The 12,351-nt window shown below is 41.9% G+C and overlaps 1 protein-coding gene across 1 annotated transcript in view; it reads left to right on the forward strand.

The window, feature by feature from the left end:
- Nucleotides 1–9,823, forward strand: part of ube2l3b (ubiquitin-conjugating enzyme E2L 3b) — a 32,458-nt gene extending 22,635 nt beyond the window's left edge. Inside the window, exon 4 of the mRNA XM_076730468.1 lies at nt 8,224–9,823. Coding sequence (XP_076586583.1) covers nt 8,224–8,378 — 155 coding nt within the window. The 3' untranslated portion in view covers nt 8,379–9,823. The remainder of the gene's footprint in view (nt 1–8,223) is intronic.
- The last annotated feature ends 2,528 nt before the right edge of the window (nt 9,824–12,351 follow it).

Below are 12,351 nucleotides of genomic sequence, written 5' to 3' on the forward strand. Positions count from 1 at the left end.
ACCCCATCTTGATCGTTGTTTCGTTGTTCAGGTATGACACAGTTCTGCCACCTATAGAAGTTCTCTGATGACTGTTGAAAGGTGTGGACAGTTTTATGGACTGGTGTGAGCTGAACTACCTGCAGTTCAACATCAGCAAAACAGAGGAGATCCAGGACTCATACTACTCCAATTTCCATTCGGGGAGAGAGGATGGTGATAGTACACGAGCAGAGATACTTGGATGTCTACCTGAACAGCAAAATGGACTGGACCAGAAACACGTGGCTCGCTACAAAAAGGGCTAGAGTAGGCTTTTTCCTGCGGAGACTCCTGTCCTTCAGTGTCTCACCAGTGCTGAGAATGTTTTATGTCTGTGGGGGCCAGCGCCATTTTCTATACTGTGGCCTGCTGGGGCAGGAGCCTGAAGGTTGCTGACACCAATAAACTCAATAACCTGATTCAGAAGACTGGCTCTGTCCTGGAGGTAGAGCTGGACTATCTGCATGTAGTTGCAGAAAGGAAAATGTTGTCTAAACTCCCCTCCATCATGGACAACACTTCACACCCTCTTCATGGTGTTTTGGTCAGCCAAAGTAGCATGTTCAGCCAGAGACCAAGAAGAGTGACCAAGTGCTCCACGGGACACCACAGGAGGTCCCCCCCCCCCCCCCCCCCCCCCCCCTTCTGCTGAAGTAGAGCTCTTACCTGTTATCAAGGTTGAGAACGCTGTAAATACACACATTTAGTGTCATAAATGAATAAATGAAAAATCTGTCTTTGCACAGTCATCACTGAACTGTTTACTACTCTAAGTGGACTTGCATGGATTGTCTTGAAGGAAAGTGGGAAATCAGAGCTTCTCGTCTATGCTCAGCTCAAAGCTTAATATTATTTAACCAAAATGATCATTTTGGACTCCTTGCATGTTTTTGCATGTACTACTGTAATTACGACAGGAGCCTACCTTTTGGCAATAATGTGTCCACAGGTCACTGAGATGAAAGAAACTGTAAGGCTTTCCTCCAAAACAGATCAATTTGTCTACATTTTATCAAACTTGCATGTAGTCTCTATTCAGCAACATAACTGAGGCTATCTGAGGTAATCCACTCATGCAGGTTTTAAAAACAATGTTACTAATGTAATAATAGGCTTTCTTTACCATTGTGAATGTTACCAGACAATGATGACCAAATAATGTAAAACGTATTCAATACTCAATATTGGCAAAATTCCATGTTATCGGGTAAAAAACATTAAAATGTTAGGACCTTACAATATCTTTCTATTTATTTTATTATTATGAACCACCAGGAAAGACAGAGATAATTGTTAAATCACAAATCTGTTAATATGTACAATAGTAAACCCATCACAATCTTAAGTTAAAAATACAATTACACTCAATAAACAAAACTGTAACCAATAACCTTAAAACTGTAACCAATCTATGTACATTTGTTTGTGAGCTTAATAACTGATTTAATTTTAAAAAAATCCCAGATCTATTAATATGTAAAATCAGTAAACCCATCACAAAATTAAGTTAAAATGCAATTACACTCAATAATAAACAAAACTGTAACCATAACCTCAAAACTGTAGCACATCTGTCTATGTACGTATGTCTATGCATGTGTGTGTGTGCGTGTGATTTCAGTTGGTAATGGGCATCACTCATAGCCAAGCCCATTATAGAAGGCTTGGAAGTCCTACGGCAAAACCTTCTTCAGTTCTTGAAGGTGTCACTCTGAAGTGAATCTTGAAAAGAGAAGGAGAACACATTTAGTTTAGAGATTGCATCCTTTGCTCTAGCTGACAATTAATCCAAGTTTACTTTACTCGTGCTGTACTTAACTATCGCCTTTGTGTTTTCTTAAACTCTGAGTTTTCAAAGACCCCCACAGAATCAAGTGGCATAACACTGTGTGGCACGGTGGCAACACTGTCGCCTCACAGCTAGAAGGTCCAGGGTTCGATTCCCGCTGTGGGGGCGTGTCCTCCACCATGCCGAGGAAAGGGGCCTTTCTGTGTGGAGTTTGCATGTTCTCCCCGTGTTCACCTCCTTAAAAAACATGCAAGATACAAGAAGATCACCACCTGACCAACGGTGACAAAAGAACCTGGGTCCCCAGGCGCCGGTCAGATGGCAGCCCACTGCTCCTGGTCTGCCACGGAGGAAGGATGACCAGGATGGGTCAAACGCTGAGGACAAATTTCACCAAATTGCATGGCGTGTGCGCGTGTATGTAATGTGTGTGACAAATAAAGGGGTCCCTCTGATTCTTCTTCTTTGTGCAATGCAGCATTAAGTAAAATATTTTTGATTTAAGAAACTAAATGTAGATGTGTGACGTACATTCATATCAAAGGTTCTGTACAAACATGATAAATATAATGATATTAATGCCTATCTTCATTTTCAGATTCATGTGGGACATAAGGAGAGTCTGCCTGTTTACTTTCAAGTGAATCTTGAAAAGATAAAAATGACATAATGACATAATGAACTGTGCCTGATTTAACCCTTGCTTGCCATATGCTTTTATATCATATTTCACTTTTACCAAAGCACAAAGCTCTTCTATAGAGAAAGATGGATCTATGTTACAGTGCAAACAGTCAATACAACTTAAGGTACTCAATTGGAGAAATAAGCTTAGATACTGCAGCAATTTTGAAGACTGCCAGTTAAAAGTGTGATAAGGACATGGAAAATAATCTGATAACATTAGCTAATGTTCAAACTCAATGTTTAATCAAAGCTAATATTTCAGTATTTGAACCACAATACAAAACGACCGTGTTTATTAGCCTGCGCTAACTTGCAAGCTACAGGAGCTACATGTTTACACAAGTAGTAAATAATTTGCAATAACGTTGGTAAACCATGCATGACAAACATGAATTAATGTCAACCAGTAAAAACTAGAATGCAGTTGTCAAACACTTATCTCATGGTTACACTTTACCTGAACAGAGGTATCTTCTACACGAAGCTGTGATACTTGTTAAATTGACGATGTAATGAAATGTCTTTTCATTGGTCAAATAGATGCCTGTAACTGACAGTACATGGAGGAGAATGAGCACAAGCCATTGCTTATGAAAACAGAACTTTGCCAAAAGTGGAGATGCGTTATTTTCATCAGACAGTGACGATATGCAATAATGTCTTTTTCAGACAGTGCCAAGTTACATTTTACAACAGCGTGGCCTCATTGTTTTCAGCCTGTTGGAGTTTCTCCAGCTCGTTTCTCTTACTTTTGCTACTCATTTAAATATTTACTAATATTTATTTAACATGCATCTCTAAACACGCTTTTATTAATAATGGTGCCACCCCAGTCACATTACCATAAAGGAACATTTTTACAGCCCTGACATTGAACTGTTAGCTGTGGGGTTATATCTATATTATATATTTAAGGAGTTTTCCCACCCCATCTTGATCATTGTTTCGTTGTTCAGAGCTCTGCCACCTATAGAAGTTCTCCGGTGACTCTAGCTGTTGGATGCATCAGAGGGGAGAATGTGTCAGAGTATCGAATGGTGGTGGACAGTTTTGTGGACTGGTGTGAGCTGAACTACCTGCAGCTTAACATCAACAAAACAGAGGAGATCCAGGACTACTCCAGTTTCTATTAGGGGAGAGAGGATAGAGATAGTACAGGAGTACAGGTACTTGGATGTCCACCTGGACAGCAAAATGGACTGGACCAGAAACGCTTTGGCCCACTACAAAAAGGACTAGAGCAGGCTCTTTCCTGCGGAGACTCCTCTCCTCATGGCCTCATTTTATAAAAGTGTGGGTACTAGAATGACCTATAATAATAATAATAATAATAAAAACATTTATTTGTAATGCACCTTATATCTAAGCAATCTCAAAGTGCTACAGAGTAAAATTTAGCACGTTCAGAGGTCAAGTTCAAAGTCAATAAATAGTTAAAAAGAGGAACTTATACAGAACAATTAGTAAAAAGCTTTTTTAAAAATGTATGTTTTAAGATTTTGCTTAAAAACATCTGGAGACTGTGGGGCCCTCAGATGGTCAGGTAGGGCGTCCACAGCCTCAGTGCTACGGAGGAGAAAGCCTGGTCACCCATGCTGCAGAGTTTGGTTTTGGGGGCTTGGAGAGTGTTAGTTGTTGCTGATCGGGGGACGCATGAGGAGGTTTGGGGGGTGAGGAGTTCCTGTAGGTAAAGGGGGGCGTGACCGTAGATACACTGGTGGGCGAGGAGGGAGACCCTGTATTCAATTCTGAGTGGGACAGGGAGCCAGTGAAGAGATTTCAGGATGGGGGTGATGTGATCATACTTGTGCACCCTCATCAGGATCCTGGCAGTGCTGTTCTGGATGTTTTGCGGTCTTTGGATGCTCTTGCCAGAGATCCCGATGAGGAGTGTATTACAGTAGTCCAACCTGGAGGAGATAAAGGCGTGGACGAGCTTCTCTGCATCACAATGTTTGGCCATGTTCTTGAGGTGGTAGAATGAAGTCTTACAAGGGTGTTTGATGTGGGTGTCAAATGTGAGGTGGGGGGTCCATTTTTACACCTAAGTTGGTGACAGATGTGGAGAGGGAGATGTTTTGGCCAGAGAAGTTGATACTGGTGATGGAGGAAGAGCGGAGCTGATGTGGTGTGCCAACCAGGATGGCTTCTGTTTTGCCACTGTTTAGTTGTAAGAAGTTGAGCTTCATCCATGCCTCTATCTATTCCGGGCTGGTGGTCAGTGTGTGTGTGTTGGCAGGGGAGCAGAGGACATGTGGGTTGTTCTTAGGTAAAGCTGTGTGTCATCAGCATAGCAATGGAATGATAAACCGTGTTTGTCCATGACTTTGCCGAGGGGGAGCATGCAGATGGAGAAAAGGGTGGGGCCCAGCCGGTCAGGTAGGAGATAAACCAATTGTGAGTATTTTCTGAAAGTCCAATGGTGTATTGCAGGCGGTGGAGGAGGATGTTGTGGTCAACCGTATCAAAAGCAGCTGGTAGGTCCAGGAGGATGAGCAGCGATGGGGAGCCAGTATCTGCTGCCATCAGGAGGTCGTTGGTGACCCTGACCAGGGCTGTTTCTGTGCTATGGCCAGGAGGAATCTAGACTGAAACTTTTTGAACAGGTTGTTGTATTTGAGGTAATGATGAAGTTGTGCTGCAACTGTTTTTTCCAGAAACTTTGATAGGAATGGAAGTTTGGAAATGGGCCTGTAGTTGCTGAGAACTTCTGGATCCAGGATGGGTTTTTTCAGTAGTGGTCTGATGACAGCAACTTCTAAGGCAGATGGGATATGGCCAGCCAGGAGGGAGGGGTAGAGCTGAAGGGAAAGGGTCCAGGGCACAGGTGGACGGCTTCATTTTTTTGATGATGTCCTCCACTTCTTCCTGTGTGACATTGGAGAAATAGCAGAGGGGCTGGACAGCCTCAGACAGGTTGTCGGCAGCTTGGGGGGGGGGGGGGGCAAGACAGCAGTGGTGGAGAAGTGTGAACGGATGTTATCAACTTTGTCTGAAAAAGGTGATATGCATGTTGCACATCTCCTTGGTGGTCTCAGGGTGGGAAGGTGAGGGGGGTTTGAGGAGGTGATTTATTGTTGAAAAAAGTTTTTTGGAGTTACCAGGGCTGTTGATTATGTTGGAATAAAACCTGGACCGTGCATCCCTCAGAGCTTCTGCATATGCCCTCTTGTGTTCCCTGTGTGCCTGTTTGTGAACAGTCAGTCCAGAGGCCTTGAGGCGCCTCTCAAGGACACGCCCAGCTGTCTTCATTTTTCGCAGCTCACAGGTGTACCAGGGTGCTGAGCACGAGAATGAGACTGACCTGGATGTTAAGGGGGCGTGGAGGTCTAGGAGACTGCTCAGGGACTTGTTGTAAAAGTCAGTAGAGTCAGCAACAGAGAGGAGGTCAGTGGGGCCACAGGAGAGAAGTTGAAGATCCAGGGCCAGGGCATTAGGATTGATGTTTTTCAGATTTCTGAAGTGGATCTGTTGCTTTGGTTTGGTGTGGTGGGAAGGAAAAGGCAGCTTCTTTGACACTACCTTGTGATCAGAAACACCAAGATCATAGACCTGAAGGTTGCTGATGGGCGTGGAGTTAGAGATGACGAGATCGAGTGTGTGTCCCCTAGAATGTGTGGGGACATCAACATGTTGTTGTAGGTTGAGGGAGTCTAGCAGCTGAAGTAAATCAGCAGCGTGATGGCAAGAGGGGGTGTCAACATGAATATTTATATCTCCCAAGATAATGATATTGGCAGAGGTAGTACAGAATGTTGTGAGGAGATCAGACATTTCTGGGATGAAAGCAGAGTTTAGTTAGTTACTTAGTTTTGGGGGCCTGTAGATAAGGAGAACAGTCATGGGAAAGGGGGGCTTACATTTAAAAGGAGGATGTTGCGGGCAGCGAGATGGGGGACAGCTCCAGGTCCTGTCAGTGAATGACAGCTAGGCCACTACCATGGCCAGTGCTGCGGGCTGCCTCCAAGTAACTGTAGCCAGGGAGACATGCTTCATTTAAGGCAGAGTAAACCTCTGGCTGGTGCCAGACACATGAAGTCAAGTCCTTTCTCTCTGATATGTTCTTCAATCAGTGTGGATTTATTATTTATTAGATTAGATTAGATTGCGTGTTGAATAGTTCGAATTTGACCAATGATTGTGAGTTGAATCTCTGTACAGGTCGCAAAGCATTAAAATCCACTCTGCGCAGACTAGAGTCCACTCCATGAAGTGTATCTGGCCGGGAGTCCGGGGATGTTGTGGTTATTCCCATGCTGGACAGCAGAGATCTCGCGATATTTCCAGTGTTGATGGTTGCTGGAGCGACAGTGCTCTGATGACGCGTCAGACGTGTGATGAATGACCAGAGAGATGGGATGTTTGTAGCAGAACAGCTTGTCATGGTAGAGGAGTTTTGGACCGGAGCCTCTATGAATGCAACGAGGGCAGCAAAGAAGTCCAAGTTCTTTAATGATGGGGATGTTAAGTCCAGGAGTGGTTGCAGGATTTAGTCTCTTAGTATCTTATTTTATGCTGTTCTGTGCTGGGGAGGCAGCATATCTATTGATGACAAGAACAGGATTAATAAGATGATCAAGAGGGCTGGCTGGCTCAGTGATTGTTTTTAACCCAGACAAGCTTGAGGTAATAGTGGAGAAGAGAACAAGGACCAAGTTGAAAACAGTCCTTCTCTACGAAAACCACCCACTCCACAATACATTTAAGGACCTCAAAAGCTCATTTAGTGAGCGGTTAGTGATGCCTCAGTGTTCTACTGAATGACTCAGACGCTCTGTTCCTGCAGCAGTCAGATTTTTTAACAACAATCACCAACTAGTGGTTGTTTGTTGTTTTTACCTTCTGGAGGTGTATATTTATTTATTTATTTATTTATCTTTGCCTGTATCAATTTAATTCACTTGTTTTTGAGTACTCTGTTGCATGAAGTATCCAGTCGAGACAGCTGTTTTTGTGCAATGGTATGGAATTGTTTGTATTGTTTGTTAAGTGGATGTATGTATTTTTATCAGGTAGCAAAGCAGTTTCCCCTTGGGGATCAATAAAGTTTTCTATCTATCTATCTATCTATCTATCTATCTATCTAGTCGGCGGAGTTGCGAGCTGGAATAGCTGAACACCATCAGAATCAGAATCAGAAAAAGCTTTATTGCCAAGTACGATTTTACACATACAAGGAATTTGTTATGGTGAAGTTGGTGTATGACACATCTACTAAAAATAAGCTATTACAGTTTCATAGCTGAAAGTTGTCTGTAGCAGGTAGGTGACTAGTTATCAAGCTACCCCACCGGTAGAGAAAAAGGTGGGTGAGACGTAGGATGTGAAATCCAGAAAAACTAGTGCACAGTGCTTGTAAAAGTAGCACAAGCGCAAAATATTGTAAAATATCGCAATAGCACCACATTAGCACAGGGAACTAGAAGAGCAATCAAGCCATATAAACGCAATTTAAAGATCGCAGGTGGAGAAGCAGCGAACAGACAACGCCAGCGTCCTCTCTCACACCGCCTGGGTCACGTCAGTTGAAAATACATGGGATTAACTGGGTTTATTGTGCAAAACCACTGGTATGGTCCTTTTATTAACTGTCTTGTTGCTGCCAGCTTTAAACATGCTGCCACTGCTCTTTCTTCCAGCACATACTGCTGCGGAACTAGTGGAATGGTCTTTGTAGGAAAAGCATTGTTCATAACTAACTTGATTTTTTTGGCTGTGTCTTACAGTAATTCAATCCCTCATTGCACTGGTGAACGACCCCCAGCCAGAACATCCCCTGAGGGCAGACCTAGCAGAAGAATACTCAAAAGACCGCAAAAAATTCTTGAAGAATGCCGAAGAGTTTACAAAGAAACATGGCGAAAAGCGGCCAATGGACTGATCACCTGACAAGCTTGTAGCCCCCCCCCCCCCCAATCTTACCTGCCTAATCAAATGCTGATCTTCCTCTCGCCCCCCTGCTCTCCCCCACACCTCACCACCTTCCTCATCTCACTTCCTTCCTCTCCTCCTCCCTTCTCCCTCATACCAGTTGTTCCTGCAGCCCAAGAGCTGCCCAACTGAAGCCAGACAGATGGCTGAAGCAGCCTCAGCTTCCCTCCCCATCCAGGACTCTCTGTGGATCAGACAGCTTCCTCCCTGTCCTCTTCCTGCTTCTTCTCGGTCATACATCTCAAGATCATGTCTAACTTTCCACTCTTTTCTCAAAGTGAAAAATGGAATAAGAAATGCTATGGAAACACTCAGAAGGAAATACTCAGATGAATTTGTTAATTTTCTGTTGGCTTTTTGTCTTTATAAACAGCTCTTGTGTTAAATAGACCTCACTTAGATATAGTTTTTCTGAAGTATTTTATTTTTGGCAGAGCAGGAAAACTGAATAATTACTCTTTATTTCTTTTTCCCCATCATCAATAATCTTGTAAGCTAAAATAAAACCAAAATGTGACAGAAAGAAGAGAAGCTGTATGTAGGACCAGAAGGTGTGTTGTTGTTTCCCCTACTCACTTCCACTGCTTCTAGACTTGCACTGTACTTAGTGGGACAGTCCCTCTCATCTTCTTCCCCAATTTGTAACTCAGCCACCCAGGAACAAACATTGGCAGGCTATACATGAATTGGTATTGCTGAAAATGCTACAGACCATTTTTGAGTGTTAGAACAATTAGTTTTCCAACATGTAGTGATCATCAGCAGGCCCTTAAAGACCAACTGAACAGCACTATCCCCATATTTTCTCAGTTGTACTTTATTGGGTTCTTGCAACATAAATGAGTTACACTCTCAGACTGTGCTGTTAAAAGTTACGTCCATGACGAATGGCTTTTGTGATTTTATTTTCCTTATAGATGATAATTTGATTTCTCCACCTTGATTGATTGATTGATTGATTGGTACTTGATATAAAAAATCGAAAATGTGGAAGAACTTGTTTGCTTAATTTAAATCTTCCAGATGTCGTAATATTTGGCACCCCAGTATAACCACCTGTCATACTAGAAATGGAGCCCTTCACCACACTGAGACATATTCCAGTAACAGATCAACTGTCAGCCCAGCTGAACGGGACCTAACGTGTTGGGAGGGAGGAAGAAGAAGCTGGAGAAGGATACAAACAGCTGGAATGAAGCTCAGCTCCTGAAGGTGGTCCAAGAAACATGCACCTTGAAGGCAGCTGGGAGAGGGCTGGCTGTCCAGGGATGTGTCAGGACATGCAAAGGGACTGCAGTGGCCAAATAAACCACCATGTAACAACTGTGTGATCTGGTCCCAGTTTTGTTTCATAATAAAGATGGCTAACAATTTGGCCTCACTGTCTGCCTGGTAGTCAAGTGGATGTTACATGTGTTTGACATTTGCACAATTTGGTAGAAAAAAGCTCTTGATCAGGCAATTTAATTAACCAGTGCTACAGGTATGTTGCTTAATGTTATGATTATACAGTTGCTAGTTGCTCCAATGATTAACAAAAAATTTCTTGAGCTTTAAACACCATCTCACAGTCTTCCTCTATGAGATTCCAACATTATGAAATGCAGTTGATAGCTCTTGAAAAAGCCAGAAAGTGGATGTTCACATTTTCACATTTCCAGGGTAAAAACTTCAACTTCCCTGTTGAACTTTTTTGATATAGGTTTTGGTCAATATTAATCCCTTTGATGTTGAATCCCATTTACTACAGAGCCTGTTGACAATATGTGGAATTTGACAAGCTGAATATTTTCACCCTTAAATATTACATAGAACCCGAACCCCCTTAAATCTGGAACATGGACTGATGTGAAAAGCCCACTTCAGGGTTTTAGGCATGATGCATGCAAAAATTGATTCAACACAAAGGCATGTGGTTTCCAACAGTTAGAGGTGAGGATTTGTTTCTTTTTAACCTGAATTTAAGGACAAATGCATTCTTCCAGCATATAGTAGCTGTAGGATAAATTAAAAACTGGTGACTGTTTGCTGTGGTAGAAATAGTGTTCAGTACCTTAAGTAAAAGAAGCAATATGAAAACACTACAGGCAGAAGTTCCTTCAAAATTCAAATTTATTCAAAATGTTGCTAAAGTAAAACTGAGGGCATTTATGTGAAATACGCATTCCACTATTGTATCTGGTGGCAGTGAACAAATTTAAAATAAAAAATTTTGTCATATAGTCAAATCAATAACAATCATGTTCACCATTTATTTATAATTACTATTTTTATTTATGAAGTAACCAGAAACTAGATGTCAGATAAACACAGTGGGGTAAAATGTACAATATTTCCTTGAAATGAAATGTAATGAAGTAGAAGTGATGACATAAAATACATAAAATTGACTAATGTTTATTAAGCTGCTGATTGAAAGCCCTTGAACTCCACAAGAGAACCAGTGATGGAAGAAGTGACGGAGGAAGTATTTTTATTAAATCTTTTATTTAATAAAAGTATTACTTTCAAGGGCAATTACTTGAAAATGTGCTTAAAGTATCAAAAGAAAAAAGTATTCATTATCCAAAATAAAAGCTCTTGACATTGTTAGAGTATCATATATAACAATATTTTTTTCTCTTTATTGTGTTTTACAAGAAAGAAGAGACAAACAATAACAAACATGCATAAATGAAAAGAAACAGACCAATTGGCAGTGAGATCAGTTCATCATCCCATCCATCATTCTTTATGTAATTATTCTTTAGGAAATAGTGAAAAAAAATCAACATTTTAAAGTTTGTTTTTTGTGAAACAATTTTTCTTTTCAAGAGCAAAGTAAAAAGTTGTTCAGCCCCTGGGTAATTCCCCAAGTTGTTTCTACCAGAACTAGGAAATGCACCATTAATTGATTAACTTCAAAGAAATGATTACATTAATTTGTTTGAGTTACAAAATCATCTGAGTATATATTGAGAATATATAATTTAGGATAAAGAGGCACTTCTGTACCAGTAATCTGACTGATCAGATAAAGCACCTTTTTCTAAAAACACATTATCCGTGGGCACTCCCACATACGATAAAATAGAGGTGTTGAAAAAACACACACAAACAGTTGAAAAAAAAAATGGTAAGAATGGCGTTTAGATGCATCTATAGTTAACTGGGCTAATTTTGTTAGTGGGAAGTTAAAATTGGGATGTAGAGCCTCTCATTCTTTGCCATAAGTATAATTAAAAATGTGGTATTATTTTGTAACCTGTAGCAGAACTGTCCTGTAACTGACCCTTCTCCCTTGCAGTTCCAGCTGCAAGGAGTTAATTATCATTTTGGCTGTTTACAGAAAGGCCTGAAGCCCCCCCCCCTTCCTTCAGGAGGACTGGGAACGAAAGGCGATCAACTACAAAAGATTGCCTATGTGGCAGGTTGAGCTTCACTCTCCCCTCTTCCAGCCTGCTTAATTGTCCGCAGGTTGTGTTCAATTATCCCGCTGCGCTTTGATTGCGGGGCGGCACCATCACTCTTATATTCAGTTGGAGTGCTGCTGCTGCTGTGCTGCTGCTGCTCTGATCACTTTCCTTGACCTCCTTCAGAGCCTGGTGTCCTCGTATCCAGTGTGCGGTAGTTTGGCGTGTGACGTGTGTGCTGATCTCCCTGTATTCCTGTATTTATTGGTGCTTCATGTTATGCGTTGTTGCTTTACCTGATGGTTTCCTCGCTCTGTAGCGCTGACTTTCTGCGGCGGCTTTGAATGCTGAGCCATATGGTGGCGGTGCTCGCTCCAAGCCTGCGCTTCACAAAACCCTGTGTTGAGCTGGCAACGTGCGCAGCGGCCGTGTGTCTTCCCTCTTCTCATCCACGCTGTGGTATGTATACCTGCGGTGACAGCGCGGTTTATATCCGTACTTATCCCCAAATTGTAAATAATGTTTTTTTTA

This window comes from Chaetodon auriga, chromosome 5 (genome assembly GCF_051107435.1).
Source record: "Chaetodon auriga isolate fChaAug3 chromosome 5, fChaAug3.hap1, whole genome shotgun sequence".
Classification (NCBI taxonomy): Eukaryota; Metazoa; Chordata; class Actinopteri; order Chaetodontiformes; family Chaetodontidae; genus Chaetodon; species Chaetodon auriga.